Genomic DNA, 16686 nt, shown 5'->3' on the forward strand with positions numbered 1-16686 from the left:
TGTTACCACAGGCACACAACCCTAAGCTGCAGAGATTGTCACAAGCATACAGAAATCCACCTTGCAAGATGTTCTGCTCGGCGAAAGCGGGTTTGCGATCTGCGGGTAGGAGGAGCATCTTCGCGTTGGTGGCCGGTAACGAAACGTGAAGGGTGACGGGAACGCGCCCGCTCGAATCGAGGCTGCGCGTAAGATTTGGGGGCGTTTCCTGGGTGCGTAAGGCGTCACCGTGAATCTGAGTTTTATGTGGATAACCCGTTTGGACAGTCGGCTACTCCGAGAACAGCGAGGAGACTTGCTGAAGCGGCCTGGGAGGTATACTTCGGATACTGCATAACCGGAGACCTTTTCAGGCAAAGGAGGGGAGTGCGAGGGAAAGAGGGGAGCCCCGGAGAGGGCAACAGCGAGCTGCGGGAGGGTCCTGGCTGTGAAAGATGAATAAAAACCACCGAGCGTCGAGCAGCCGAACTCTGAGCGCCGTGGAGGTGAAGAGCAAGGTTGGTATCGTCGGAAAGAAGACGTCCAGCGTACTGTTAGCGTTCTGGGGAAATAAAACCTTCGGAAAGGTTAGCTGATTATGCGACTAAATACAGATGCATTGGGCTTACCACCGAGGTGATACAAGGGCGACTATCGACAAGTACCAAACGTTGTTGCCATAGCTCATTGTAGACATTTTTATAAATGAAGGCGTCGGTGTGTCCCTTTTAAACCGTGGCTCGAAGCGTATATAGACGCTTCGCCGTTACCGGGCTCTGACCCAGCCCATTAGGCGTTGACTACGCTGCCCCGTTCCAGAAGCGCCTACCGGGCTCGGTATCACTGCCGCAGCAGTCAGGTCTCGCTGTCAAACTTTCAACCGATCACTGCGCAATAACATACGGCCGACATATACGAATACCATCTTGAATGGTTTTCTGATGCCTTGGAGTTTTTATGTAAATGATGCGTGTGGTATTTCTGGAACTACGGGGTTGTGTTTACCTTTATTATAGCTCAGTATGTAAAGTTTCCCGAAGAGCTTTTCATAAATTAACCCAAGTTCTTGAAGATTTCGTCCTTTTACCGTGACTGGTTTGCTCGTTTATTCTAACCGGTCAGGCATGACCAGCGCTGGTTAGCGTGTCCCTTTGCTTTGTTAGATGTACTTTAATCTTCGCCTGTTCTCCATTTGGTTTTTGTTCTTAGTTCTCCCGTGTTTTGCTGTAAATAAGCGAATGACTTCGGAACATTTTGGTCCCTAACGGTGTCAGATTGATAGTTGCTTAATATTTATGTACTGAATCTAATTGACAGATTATATGATTTGCGTGCTTTTGAAAGCTTGCGTTAGCGCTATACAGGCACAATAAAATACATCATAATCGCCAGTATTTTTCTAAAATGGATTATTAGCCTTTTTCCAATTTTGTTTTCACGTACTGTGTGCCGCCTTACCTCAGGAAAACGCGTGCCATAACTGAAGTTCATATTGAAGGCGTAATCCGTGCCTTATTCACGTTGTGACACATCTACGATGACTAGTGATCGTGAAAATTATAGTGAGGTGAATATGGGAAAAAGGAAAGTGACGATCACTTCCATTGAAGGTCCATTTGTAAAACGGCATTGAGGTTAGTAGGCAACGCTCTCCAGTTATTCCGTTGGAATCGAAATAATAAATGTAATAAAATTAAATTGAGTAGAAGTGGCTGATTCGTCAAGCAGTCAATTGATTAGGTTTGTATGTATGCATGTAAATTAACTGCTCTCGGTTTGTTGTGACTGATCTGTATAAAAACAGTATGATACACTGGTATGGTTTCACCAGACAGTGGTATCTCATCGAGTCAGTGCACATACTTCTTCAGCTAGATATTTTGGAGCTGAATCATAACTAGATTTCCTTATCATTTGATAGTGTTATGTGTCTGGTTTTGAAGATAGAAGGACCTGAGTAGCAGTCGTCTTATGCCCACAAGTACAGCCTGTAACTGACCGCATCTCTGGTTCTGTGGCATTGCAGTTTGGTGCAGAATTTCGTCGGTTCTCCCTTGACCGGGCAAAACCAGGTCGGTTTGATGAGTTCTATGGTCTGCTGCAACATGTGCACCGCATTCCAAACGTGGACCTGCTCGTGGGGTATGCAGATGTCCACGGGGACCTGCTTCCCATCAACAATGATGACAACTACCACAAGGCCATCTCTACCGCCAACCCTCTTCTGCGGCTCTTCCTTCAGAGAAAAGGTAGGGGACATTGCGACATGTTAACATTTCTCTCTCTTAAAAAAATAGATTACAGGTGTTATTCCCTAAGACTTTGTTTTATTTACTGTGACAAAGCTAGACCCGTGTTCAGTAAGCACTGGCTTGAATAAGCACAGTACGATAAACCTTTTTTTGAGAGAAGCAAAGCTCAGCCCCAGATTAAAGCTGGTGATGATTTTTTTAAGTATGAAAGACATTGGATCCTTTCCCCTGTTTTTCTGAACATGTTCTACAATTCTTCTAAAATCAGACGCATCAACAACAAAAAAAACTGTCTTGTGGGGCAGTTGACCAAATTCCTTTGTCCTAGTATGGGTTGGTTGAGATGTCAGATTATTCATTTTGGGGGGGGGGGTATCACATGCTCTGCTAAGTTTTTCTTCTGCAATAGCATCGGGTTATCGTTATGTGCTGCAATGTTAGGGTTAGGGCTATGCGCTGCAATGTTACTCGACTATTTATAATTTTTTCATGCAAAGCCAGTAGTCTGGACCCAATTAAGGGTTCATCTGGAATATTTTGGCAACGCTGAAAGACAGTGAGTTTAGAGTAGCATGTTTAAGATGCCTCACTGTGCCATATGACCTGTAGATGCTAATCCAGTTTGTCAGGAAGGGATTACAGGGGTCACTCTACAATGCCATGTGCCTTGCACCATTATTATGCCACAAGATGGAAGAGCTATGAGAAGCGACTCTGCATCCTTCCCTTAATATTATTTCTCTCTGACCCATCACACTTCATTGTTTTCTTTTTTTTCTGAATTCATTTATCAGGTCATCAGTCGTGCAGCTGTTTGCTTTTGTTTCTCTGCTGTGAGACACACCGCAGCGGCATTACTATAGTAGTCTGCTTATGAAAAGCCCCACACTGGACAAATAGTCTTCATTTTGTCTCTGATGTTGTGATGAATCAGCTTGTGAACAGCTAGTTAAGCTGCTGGTAGTACACATTGCCTTTAAGTAGTCCTGTGAACCTGCATTGGTGTCACCCAGCCTCATAAAGTATTTGGTACATTATGGGCGGAATATGCTTTCATTGCTGTAGCTGTAGTGATCTAGGTTTGTTATGACATTGGAGGTTTATTGCTGATTACTGTTATTTGAATAAGTTTGCATTGAAGTAGTTTGCGTTCCTGAACACATGTAGACGTGCACAAATAGACAAGCGTCTGGATATCTGGCGTGTCACCAGCCAGTTCCTGGCTTGTTTACCTGTTTCTATGGTAGCAGTTCAGAGGCGCGTAGATGTGAGTGGTTGGTTTGTTGCCACATACAGCGGGCCTGCCCTCTGCCCCCCCTCCCTTTATGGTGCCTGGTGGTGCGGTGCCTTGAGTGCAATCTCTTTACGAAGGTCTGTCAGTTTGGTATGTGTCTGTATAACATTTCAATTGTGTCATAGTTTCCTTTTTTTTCTTTTTTTTAAGAATAAAGAAAGAAAAAACTTTGCAAGTTTAAATGGCCAGTGTCAATCCAGATAAGAGCAGCACACACGTCTCCTGTTATTTCTTCACAACATAACTCTTCTCGGCAGTATTTTTCCCTTTCATTTACGTATTTCCTGAAATGAAGACTGCATTTTGAGAAGTTTGTTGAAAATTGTTGTTGCCTGTGTGCAAGCACAAATCCTTAAATCATTTGCTTACGTTAAACATAATCTAGATATTATTGTACCACACCAGGTTGTTCAAGAACGCCCTCATCAGGGAGGTGTCATCCAATTGGCTCCTCTTTCCTCAAAATTCTAAATGCCTCATGACCTGAAATTACAGGAGGTCATCTATGTAAGATGTATATGTACAATGATAGGGATCGATTTCTTGTTTTCAAGGTAATAAGCAAGTATTTTAATTAGATTCTTAGCTTAGTTTTAATGAAATTAATTAGCTTTCTAGATTCATTACTCTTTGTGGAATTTCAACGTGTACAACAATTTGGCACAAAATGGCAGAGGTTTGTATTCAGCTACGGTAAACAGTCTGTTTCTCAGATAAATTATCTGTTTTGGGGGAAACAGTGTCATTTTGTAAAACAGTATAATGGATATTTTTATTTTATTTGGTATAACAAGGGTAGCTTGATTGAGTTGTGACCTCAGCTTGTATATATGTGTATGTAGTTTGCATGATTTCCATACACCATCAGTTTCATCCCTCAATCCAAAGGTGGCATTATGGCCAAATTGGTGACCCTTTGTGATCATAAATCATCATGACTGTGATGAGCTGGTACCCCATCTAGGGTGTGTTCTCCCTTGGGCTGGACATAGGCTCCAGGCTTATTGTGAACCTAAACTGTATATGTAGTAATGGCAAATGGCTGTAACAAATGGAAGACGTAAACGACTCAACAGTGACAGTTCTTCAGCTGTGTTAAGTAGAACTGGTATAATTGGAAATTTGAAATTCTAACCGTCTGAGACTGAAAATGTGCTGCCTTTTTCCTTTGAATTCAGCATTTAGTTTTTTGTTGTTTAATAAGAAATTAATTTCAGCCGTTATAGTGTAAAACTTGTGTGAATTTGACACAGGAAAACTGGAGGTGCCAGTCACCTTCTCCAGTAAAGGCAACAGAGCAAAGCAGTTAAGGAAGTGAACTTTTGACCAGTCCGCTAATGTTGTGGGACAAACTTTGACCCAAGTGCATAAACCTGAATTGCCTCAATAACATTCCCAGCATTACAAAATTGTTACAGTTAACAGTGATAAGCTACCTGCTGTATATAACTTCCCAAAGGTACCTATATTAAGCACTGAATTACTGAATTTTATCAACTTTCCTTTCCAACCATGAACGATGGAGTTCAGACAGCGATCCATGTCACTGGAAGAGGTGTATTATGTCAGCTGGGCAGTGACTCTGTCTGATCAGTGATTGCTCTGTCCTCCCCTGACGTAGGCTCCTGTGGTACTACAGAAATGCAGGTTGACCTTGGGGTCATGCCACACAGTTGCTGGCAAATCACCTGACCCAGAATGGTTCATACAGTGCAATGGAATGTCCCAGTTACCAGTTCAAGCATCTTACTCTCTCTCTCTTTCTCTCTCACTCTCTGTCTCTCTCACTCTCTCTCTTGCATTCTCATTTTGAAGCACTCGATGAAACCTAGAAGTCTTAATTTTATCAAAACTGTTACTGGATCACAGTTTGCTGTCTTTACTCTTCAAGTAAATGTGTTCCATTCATTGAGTTTTTTTCCCCCTCAAAATGCAGTTTTGGCACCAGGGATTGATGTGTCTTTTCTGGATAACCATACTAGCCTGGGAATCTGTGGGTGGTGGATTTATGACACTGTGATGTCACTGCTAGACAATGCGAAACAAATTCGGACAACTTGCGTAGATATGAGTCAGACAGCTTTGTGTGCCTGTAGCTTAAAAAAAGAGCCCATGGTTTAGAGGCTTGTATGTGACAAACAAAATAACACGCCAAACACTTTTGTAAGTGATGACAGAGCAATGTTGAAATTCCTGTGCTGCTCTGTGATCGATGAACCGGTTTTGGGTGGGTCTCCACTGCCGTTAAAAAAAAAAAACCACGAAAACCAATAAAATAAGGAAACACAGGTGTTCTGTGACCGCTCCCGTTTAGGCATTGGACAGGAATGGAGTCTGTCTGCAGAAGGTGTGTTTACATGTCATAGAGGCGGGCTCAGTCTGGAAACTGGAGCACAACATTTGGTCTATCTGGATCTGTGCCTGTGTGCTCAGTGTTGCTTTCTAACACAGGCCGGGCCATGGTGTATGGCTATATAACAATAATGAATTATATCTGTTTTGTAAATTAAAGTTGACTCCCTTTTGCCACTTCTAAATGGCAGTAACTCATTAATAAAAAAAAAAAAGTGTTATATATTTTAAATGGTCTATTAATAATTTACAAAGTGTTACAACTTAATTAACCAGATTATAAAGCATTCATAAACCCTTTATATGGGTAGCCTTATTGTAAAATGCTACCTTTTTAGTTTTTCTTCACTTTATTTAACAAGAGCACTACAGAAGTTCTCGACTTGGAAAATTGCTGGAGAATCATGTGACCATGTGTAGGATGGAAGAATGTTATGAATATTGATATTTTGAATATTTATATAGCTTCTATTATGTAGGAATGGTATGCAAGTTAAGATGGGCTGGCAGCATAAATTATAACATTACACCATTTAATATTTGTGTTACTTCAGTGAACTGAGTGAGTTAGAACAATCAGAGAAATAAGGAGTTATAGCGCTCACAGAAAGTCTTGGAATGCTGTAAAAAATATTTAATTTATTGGTTTCATATTGAAAGTCCATTGACAAGCAGTGTTTAACATCAAGGAAGCATCTCAAGACTTTCTGTGAGCACTGTATAAGGTGATTCACCGTTGGTCTGATAATTGCTGAACCATTGAGATTTTTCCCTCTTTTTCAATCTACTGGTAGCCTGTTGAAGATTCTGTCCTGTTTTATGCCCTGTGTCTTCATTGACAGGTTCTGATTTATTTTAACCAGACTCAAAATTTAACCTGTCCACTACCAAAGGCTAACTTCAGATATCTTGCCAGATCACCTGGCTTGTTGGGATATTTAATTGGTACTCAGCAAAGTATTTAGTACTAGCCCATGCATGAAATTTTAATTGTATTTATTTAAAGTAACATTGATTGACGCATAGGAAATCCTTTTACGGAAGAACAATACTAAATAATTACTGAGTTGGGCCTCATTAAGTTTCATGGCCTTTACTTATCAGTGACCCTGTATTGTCTTGCTATCCGTGTGGGTTTGGTGAGCTGTCTTACAAGGACAGTGCGGAGTATATATTTAGGTAATAATGTCACAGCAGCAGTGTGAGGTAGGAAGCACTCTGACCTACGTGCGAGTCCAGTTATAATGATTCCCAGACGAGTAGCATGTCACTGCAATGATGGCGATGAACATTCATATGTATAAAAATATGAAGTTGGTAACAGCTTTTTAGGAATGTTTTCTGAATATTGCATCATGCATTAGGCAAATATGAAGTTGTTAAATGTATGATTATATTTATATAAAGCAGAATACATGTAGAATGTAGGCTATTTCAAAGAAGCTCAATAAGCAGAAACCAGTACAGAAATGTTGTATAACAATTAGGGATTCATGTATTTCTTATATTCATGTAGCAAGCATACTTTTATAATAAGGCCTTCAGTGTATTTTAGAACATTGGAGAAAATGGTTTTACAGGAATCAGCAAATCTAGTAATCTTATCCATAAGGGCAACTCCCACCGGCATTCCTTTTATTTAGAACTTAATTCTGGCTGCAGTATTTGTTTCCTCCTCTTTTTGGTCTTTTATTTGTGAAGTGTGGGGGAAAAGCCTTTCCCCAACCCCACCAAAGATAAGGGAGAGGAATGAAATGATTATTCTTCCTTTATGTAGTGACTATGCTCAACATCTCTACAGTATCACACCATTCAAACTAATCTGAAGTGTTATTTAATAATACAAGATATTTTTTGTGAAGGATGTTGACTTGAAACTCATTATGCAGCTGATAACCCAGTAGATTAAAAGCAACCCACAAAGAGCCCTCTGTTCTCCCCTCTCTGCCTGCACAGTGCCTATGCTGCCCGCCACTCTATTCTTAAGCCCCCCCCCCCCGCCACAAGCACACCGGCACTCATGCTCCTCATTAAAATCCAGACAAAGGTAAGCAGGGGCCCTGTCTGATTGGGGCGAAATTGGAAACCATGGTCTGATAGAATGCCGGTCATTATTCGCTGCAACAGTCTGTATGACCCTTTAGTATAGAGCAGCTGCTCATTGAGTGATTGACTGGGGATGCAGGAAAGTGCAGAATCGGCAGGAGTGGAGCCAGAGATGCAAGCTGTAGTGGCCTAGTGCTCAATGTCCCGATAAAAGGACTCCACGTCGCATGCAGTGCAGACATCTGCTTGGTAAAGGCAAACAAATACAGAGTGTAAAGGATCAGAAGGGATTTGTGCTAGATGGCATCATGGGTGGCACAGGCAGAGGTGAATGGCACAGGCGGGGATGGCATCTGACTTTCCCTGGCTTGATGGGCTTTACACTGTGCGACTTGATTGTTTTTAATTCTCTCTCTCTCTGTCTCTCTCTCACGTTTTAGATGCATATCTTTGTGGGGACTGTCCATCCATTTCTACAGGCCTAACCCTAATCGTAACCAAATGATATATATTAATTTTTATTGCAGTCACAGGTTTTTATAAAATCGAGCTTCCCCTCGTTGGGAACAAAACAAATGCTCCCCACAACATCAAAATTATGTTTTTTTTTTTTGTTTTTTTTTTTAATAAACATTTGGTCCCCACAATGTAATATATACCACATACACACACAAAGGGTATATTCAAGCATGGGCCAGCCTAACCTGCTTTTTTGGCATCTCTGTCACTGTAATGTGAAACCCTGCAGACCAGCAGTTGGTTCTCTGCACAGTGGAAAGCGTCCCGAGCACCAGGTTTGTGGTTTTGGGGTTGCACATGTGTGCGTCTGAGAGCAGGCCTGGGGCATGTGAGCATGCTGCTCAACGCTGTACCTCGCTTCCTTTTTCCTGTTTCCCTGCCTCCTCCTGGCTGCTGGTCTCTGCTCTTTCCTGATGTATCCTCCCCCTGCCCTCTACATTGCCAGCCCTAGTTATCAGTGCAGCATTCTCTCAGTCTTCTCTTTGCTTAAGAAATATGTGCAGTACTAGAACACTTCAGGAATTCAGTTCATTAGAGAAGCAATAACTGAGGTTTATTGGATATGTTTACCATGCTTTTTTTGGGGGGGGGGTGTCTGTTTACTTTTCATAAATACAGATGGTCGATGGTCGATGGTCAGCGGGTGATACAACTGCCTGGATGTGTACAATTCCAGCATCAATCAGCTGCACAGGCTAGTGAAAATGAAGCTCAGTTTGCCTGGAGCTGGTTTGGCAGTATTTCTGGAATGTGCACAAACATGATAACTATGTCAAACATTAACGTGATATATTACATTTTATTGAATTAAGCATATTATTAATTGTTAGATTATTATCCATGCATTCCTGAGTGCAGAACTACTGTATTCCAGGAAATTGAGCCTTGCTGTCGGGTTTTTCTGGTTTTAATCCCCCTGCTAAAATAGTGCTGCATGATCACATTGTTTCATGATAATTGTTCTCATTGAAGCAGTTTAAAGCAGTCCTGCATATTCAACATTGTACAGGATCACATGCTAGGATTCCTTGCTGTTGTAAATTGCAAGGAGTCTATTAGGACTGTCAAATATGGACCAACAGCCAAGGGAAAAGCTATGCTGAGGCCCAGCCTGGTCCCACATGTGCACATGAAGCCTGTTTGCTGAGGTGTGGAGTTGGGCTCCTTTACATTTCCCAGAGAGCCATTTTTTACCCAGTGTCTGTCACTGGTGACATGTTGCTCTCATTGTGAAAACTGGTGAATTTATTTGCCATGGATGACAAGGTACTTTATTGATCCCTGGAGGGAAAAGTTGCCGTTTTGTTTTTAGAGTTTGCATACCTGTGCTGAAAGGCTGTCTGCATTAGTGTGGCCTCATTCTCTTCAACCTCTATATCTCTGATGGAGGGTGTCCTGTGTGAGTAACCAGCTACCAAGTCAGTGTTTCTGTGCTACATGTGCTGTCAGTTAAAGTACCCAGTCCCTACATATGCTGTGTTTATTTCCTATACATATATACCTATGATAAAGTTTAATTTATAAATTAAGCACATTAAGGAATTTACAACAATAACTAATAATACAATAGAACAATTATATCAATATACAGCACTATGATACAGTCAATCTGATAACCGAGACAATGACTAACAGGGACATAGCATATACAGTGTGGATATACTGGACAAAGGGATGAATCACATCCCCAGTGGGATGGCGTGAGATTTCATCAAGCTACTCAGAACGACATGCAATTTATGCGATTTATGACTTATGAATTGCTTATTTCTGGAATTTTCTATTTAATATTTTGTTGACCACTGGTAACTGAAACCAGCGAAAGCGAAACTGCAGATAAGGGTGATTTGAATTCCACTGCTCGCCCGTGATGCTCAGAGTAGACTTTGGCCACTTGTGCTTGAAGGTCCTCATAGAGGAGAAGCTAATGCAGTTTCGGATGGATAACTAGCAGGGTGACCGAGTAGCTGGTCTGGTTTTCTGTGTATGGTAACGTGACCTGGAGGTCCTGCACCATCTCACTAAGGATGAGAAGAGGGATGGAGGAAAATTTAGTGACAAAAATCCATATGAAGTGTTTTAAGTGGCCCACTTGGGGCCTTATCTGTATTGTGCAATGTGCTTGTATGAGTTAGTGTGTGTTTTTCTAACAGTTCAGTAAACTGCACGATTAGTTCAGGTTTTCCTTTTATTCTGAAATGCTTCCAGCCAGCCCCTTCAAAACCCCTCAGGCACAGTGGATCCTTTGTTTTGTCAGTGGTTTAATGAAGAGCGACTTGGAGACCATGCAGTTCCCTTTATTGGGCACTGCAGTACGATATCTATCATCTCCTCCAGTCTGCATGCATTTCTTGGTGTTGCAGGTGTTAAAGGCTCACAGCTGCATACTTGCTGATTATAATAGATCTGTTCTTCTCCTGTGTGAGTGTTAGTATCTTCTTTCAATATTTCTAGAGTAGGTAGTGAGACAGGTAGGTTGGGCAAAAAACCATTGTATACCTACAATGCACAGCAGTTAGGTTTGAAATCATGTGTACCCTGACAAGGTAAAGTGTGTTTTGGGTGAATGCAGAGGCAGCCCTGAGCCTGGTCTTATCTGAGCTCTTTGCAGTCACTCTGGAGCTTTAGGTGTAGGTTAAGTCTTGTTCAGCTTAATGAGATCTAATGTCTCTTTGGTAGACCTGGGAATGTAAGTGGAGGGATGAAGGATGGTGGAGTAAAGTGAGACACTGCAAAGGAGCTCCCAAAGACTCATTCATTATCAGTAGCTGCCCACCAGCATGAGTGGTAGATGATTGACTGCCAAGGAGCAAGCCTCCAGAGGGTTGAACTTTTGACTAAGCTGGGTATTTGCTCCAATTACATGTCTGGGTGTGTGATGTATGTGGTACTGGATTGGAGTGACACAGGCATGCGGGACATTTAAAGAGCTAACGTGGATTCCAGTTACAGTATTGTACAGCTTCATGAGTGCAGGAATTCAAGTACAATGCAGATTCCCCCCTTGGGAGTTAACCATGTATTTTTTTCATCACAAGATCAGATTCCTTAAACACCTTACCCTGTTCGCAATAACTAGGTAGTATTGTATATGTATGTTTCCTGGGAATTTCAAACATTTCCGTTAAAACTAAAAGTGATCTTTTTTTTTATCTAAGACCAGTCCCCTCTTTCTTGTCCAATGTCACAGCTAAATTTGTGAAGCCGCTTGACTTCAGCTATGGATTTGGGTTGTGATTTTCAGAAACGTCCTGGCATTTTCAACCTGATATCCATAACTCACTGGGGTCTCAGAGTAGCTGCAGGGTGTCTGTGGAGATGTATTGTAAATTTCATATGAAGTCATATTACAGTTTTTAGTTAGCTATATGATCACATGTTAGTGGTAGAAGGTTCCTGGCTCTGGTCTGTGTTCATCTGGGTCTCCCTGGTTTAACCCTTGCTAACCTCGCCTGTGAGTGTGACTCCTCTTTCTCCTTGTTTTCTGCTTACCTACAGAAGAGGCTGACTACTCGGCATTTGGCACTGATTATATGACCCGAAAGAAAACCGTTCTGTCTGCTGTGCTGCTACGACCAGACAACCACCGCAAGAAGCCACCAGTGATCATCAGCCTACCCCGGGATTTCCGGCCCGTCTCCTCCATCATTGACGTGGACATTTTGCCGGAGACCCACCGGCGTGTGCGGCTCTACAAGCACGGCCAGGAGAAGCCCCTGGGTTTCTACATCCGTGACGGGTTCAGCGTGCGTGTCTCACCACAGGGCTTAGAGAAAGCCCCTGGTATCTTCATCTCTCGCATGGTACCGGGAGGCCTGGCCGAGAGCACGGGCCTGCTGGCTGTCAATGATGAGGTGCTGGAGGTCAACGGCATCGAGGTGTCTGGCAAGTCGCTGGACCAAGTGACGGACATGATGATCGCCAATAGCCACAACCTGATCATTACAGTGAAACCGGCCAATCAGCGGAACAACGTGGTGCGCAATAGTGGGGCCTCGGGCAGCTCGGGCCGCTCCTCCGATAGTGGGGCCAGCCAGCACAGCTGTGCCGCTCTTGGGGCCACCTCTGTTACGCATATCATCCAGAACTTCCGGCCCGAGGACCTAGAGAGCGACGACGAGGACCTGGTAGTTGAGGCTGGTGGTGAGGCCCAGCCCATACCCCTCTCGGCCTCAACTGGACGCGACGTGCCCTCACTGCCTCACTACGAGCTGCACCTGGGCCTGCAGCCCTCAGGCAGCAGCTCCCTGGGCATCCTGGACATCAAGCAGAGAACGCCACAGTGCCGCAGCCTGGAGGAGGACGGGACCATCATCACGTTGTAGGGTCATCCGCCGGTGCTCCTTTCCAAAAACACGTGCCATAGGACAGAGCACTACTACTTCCTTCATAGCACTCTGACCAGGCAAATGGGGCGAAGGAAGTTGTGAGTCATTCTGTAATGGGGGCGCTACTCATGCTTTGAGACTGGAGACAACTACAAACATTTTTAGACTTTTAGTGACTGTCTTTACCCCTGTGCATTACTTTTACAGGACAACCACCTGATTATGGTAGGCAAAAATTGTGAGTTAATAGTCCCTTAGCTCCTCCCCTGACCACCCAAATGTTCCCTCAGTAAATAAGAGCAAAGCTTACAATATTAGTAGTAAAGTTAGGAAAGCTCTGAATTTAATATTAAACTGGAGGCTTGATGCCACAATTTCCTTCTCTAACAAATTCAGTCATTAATTTTTAATGACATTTAATCTTGGACTTAGTTCCATAAGAAACTTTTACAGTGCAACTAATTTGTTTACCAACAAGGATGCTTGAGCCTTTGCCTGTTCTTGTGATGATTGAATCGGAACACAAGTTTATTACATCTCCATGGTTATATTGGTATTATTTCAGCTAGTTTTAATTCAGTTTTTGTTCTTTCTAACCGAAAGAGAAGAGCCACTTTTCCACCTGATAGGAGAGATCATAGGCTAATGTTGTGAAGTTTTATTGTTTTCATATCAAGAGAAACAACAATCAGTCCCCCCCTTCCTGCTGATGAAAGGCAAACCATTCTGCCTGGTTACCTGAAAAGCTGCATATGAATGCTGGAAACTGGTTTACTTTGTCTAATTGTCATATAAGTGTGGGTAGGAATGGTCTTTATTGTATATTTTTGTAAAATGCAATATTATGGAGCAAGACCACATTCATAGGTTTCCTAAAGATAAGGACCCCCCCCCACCCCCAATCCTGCTTGGTGATCTTCACCTCTGAGTTTGGCTAACCCTAACCCTCACTTCCATTCCTGCACATGGACACATTTTTAGAGAATTATACTGATTGGTAAGGTCTGGACACTTGATGAACATTTTCTTTACACTAAACTGATAAAACCAGTAAGTAAAACTTACTACTAGAGCACTCTCCTGGAGCATAAGATATTCTTGAGGCAAAGACTTCCTGTCTGTGACAGACTGCTGTACTTGGTAAAATATAAATTTTACACCGTAAGAATTCCTGTATCCACCTCCTATATCCCTTTACAGCTTATCTGAAGGAACTTTGTACTGGCATCAGCAGAAGTTGTAATTTTGTTTTTTTGTCTTATAAGTTTATACTGCATATTATTGTTTTGGTGCTCTGTTCTCAGATGTTTGATGCAAAACTTTTACCTTGTTATTTGTGTAAAACTAATTTGACATAGCAAATCTACATTTTGCAGTTGCTCTAATTTGTTGAGACAAACCCCTGAATTGTCTGATAAAACCAGGTATGTCTTCATAATAGACTAAACAAAGGGCCAATATTTTTTTATTCCTTTTAATTTATATGGTGAATCAAAATTTCTAATTTGTTCCCAAAACAACTCAAAATTATGCTCTTTCTCTGCATAATATAATATTATGTAATGGAATATGAAATTTACCCCCAAAATTTAAGGATGATAATAGAATAATAGATCAGTGATAGATTTTTGAAGCTTAGCGATAATCATTAATGCAGAGTGCTTTTCCCAGTTGTACTTAAACGTTTGTGCTACCAGTATTCTCAGTTTATACACTTTAATGAAAAATGTCATTTAGCTAGTGTTTGGGTGTGATAAAATCGACATCTATAGCATTATTTATATTTCCGAAAGCTGTGTAGATTTTCAAATTTGTCTGTAAATAAATTGACCATAAAAGTGAGGACTGTGAATGAAACCCTGCTTAGGTCCTCAAAACATTTATATAGTGGAATGAGGCCGTTATTCTTACTAAAGAAATGGGTATCAGACTTAAAGGCCCAGAATATATGAGAGTCTCCCTTTCAGATCTCAGACCTCAGTGCAGTGGGTATTACTCTGATTATCCTCAGTCTGTTTATTCAGCCTTACCTCTGAGGTGGGTGGTTCTTTAGAGGGAAAGGGGGATACCTGTATACTCTGGGGTGACTGAGGAACACACAAGCATGTTAATGAGTGCTGAATTATACTAGTCATTGTGTAATACCTCATTTGCAACTACATTCCGAATTGTACGCTTAGATCACAAGATGCAGGTCTTCTATCCATACCCAGAATAAAGAACATTACTTTTGGGGGAAGAGGATTTGCTCATAAAGCACCACATTTATGGAATAAACTTCCTATTAGTGTTCGGAACTCAGACACTCTCTCTACTTTTAAGTCAAGGATTAAGACTTACCTCTTTAGCCAGTCTTTTGGATAGTAAAATCCCCTTTTCTAAGGTAAATGGGAAATCTGGAGGTTCATGGTCATTTGAGATTAAAGGTGAAAGGGGGAATTGGTGCTGTCGTCCTGCCACTCTCACCGATCACGTAAGCTGTGGACGGCAGGTTGGCTTGACGCCAAAACCTCTGGAAACCCTCATGTCTGTGCTTCTTGCCAGGTCTCTCTTTTAACCAGGCTGTCATAGTTACTTTAGTCCTGCCAGAGGTTAGGTTAGGTGTAGGGCAATAACTCTTCTGCATCTTCTCATTTCTGAGCTGATCCCGAGCTGACACTACACCGTGTGAACCCTCACCTGGACTCCTGGAGATAACTACATGAAACCAACTGGGACTTTAAAACTATATGAAATCAGTGATTAAGAAACACTGTTATTCTCAAAGAATTAATAATTATTCATACTCTCCTATGAATGTAATACCATTATTTTCTCTCATTTTATAACATTTGTAACATACCACCATTGTTAGTTGTACAACTTTATTTTCATATGATGCATAGTCATACTCCTATAGATAGACACATTTCACCTGTCAAGGTGACTCTGGTTAATGGTGTATCTGAAATCAGAAATACTATGAGAATAGAATGAATTGTACATTTACAAAATACTTGTTTTGAACTGTGAATTGTCCTGTATTACTAGGAGTCCTCTTTTGGTGAATATATTAAAAATGGGCTTTTAGTTTTTTATTGCTTTTTAAAATTTTTGCTTGGCATATAAATCTAAGGTATAGATTTGTACTGGATGTCAGTATTTTCTTATCAAAACACTATGTTGTACATTTTTATCACGTTTTAATGAAAATCAAAATATATCTAGATGCAGATGTTTAATTGTCAATCCTATGAGATGAACAATAAACTAATAATCAAAATGCTGCCTGGTTTGACTTTCAAATTGTATACAGCAGTCAGCTATAAAATTGTGCGTATTGTAGTATAATGATAACGTTTATATGCACTTAACCTGTAATGTGCATGCACCCTAGAAAGTACTAGAATATGGTGTTTTACATTCTACCGCTACCGCTTTTATGCCACCTTGTGGTTAAAAGGAGTAACAATCGTATACGTGTATTGCAAAGGTTTGTTTTTCATGAGGTTTATTATTATTTATAAATAAACTATCATTGAACCTTTTTTTCTTAGGGGAAAAAAGTCCTAAAAGTAATTTAAAATTTGATGTTTTTATGAAAAACAATAATTCAAGTCCAGCAGACCTGAGAAAAGAATGTGAAATTCAAAGCCAGTAATTCTGGGTGTTAATGAAATGTACATTTAATTATGGTGAAATTGCTTTAAACATTTTGATTGGTCATTGAAATATATATACACACACACACACACAATGCAGTTGGTCTGCGTACATGGTTATTATTAGTGATTAGTTGTCATTATTGACACACCATAGCACACAACAACTGCATTTAACCTATGTGTGACATCATGATATAGCAGGGGGCAGCTAATTCAGCGTCCAGGGAGCAGTGCATGGGGGAGGTACCTTGCTCAGCGTACCTCAGTGGTGC

At 41.4% G+C, this 16686-nt stretch overlaps 1 protein-coding gene across 1 annotated transcript; it reads left to right on the plus strand.

Annotated features, from left to right (window-relative positions):
* Positions 1–232: 232 nt before the first annotated feature.
* Positions 233–16032, plus strand: pard6b (par-6 partitioning defective 6 homolog beta (C. elegans)). The gene is made up of 3 exons (XM_049017314.1): positions 233–497; positions 2006–2228; positions 11941–16032. The coding sequence occupies exons 1-3, from the start codon at positions 435–437 to the stop codon at positions 12765–12767; spliced, it is 1113 nt and encodes a 370-aa protein (XP_048873271.1). The 5' UTR covers positions 233–434; the 3' UTR covers positions 12768–16032.
* The last annotated feature ends 654 nt before the right edge of the window (positions 16033–16686 follow it).

Source organism: Brienomyrus brachyistius, chromosome 6 (genome assembly GCF_023856365.1).
Source record: "Brienomyrus brachyistius isolate T26 chromosome 6, BBRACH_0.4, whole genome shotgun sequence".
Lineage (NCBI taxonomy): Eukaryota > Metazoa > Chordata > Actinopteri > Osteoglossiformes > Mormyridae > Brienomyrus > Brienomyrus brachyistius.

Excerpts from the sequence above, each read along its gene's own strand:
- pard6b (XM_049017314.1), top strand. The coding sequence starts at position 435 with ATGAATAAAAACCACCGAGCGTCGAGCAGCCGAACTCTGAGCGCCGTG. Across the intron at positions 498-2,005 it reads CCGTGGAGGTGAAGAGCAAG|TTTGGTGCAGAATTTCGTCG; the intron begins GTTGGTATCGTC and ends GTGGCATTGCAG. Across the intron at positions 2,229-11,940 it reads GCTCTTCCTTCAGAGAAAAG|AAGAGGCTGACTACTCGGCA; the intron begins GTAGGGGACATT and ends GCTTACCTACAG.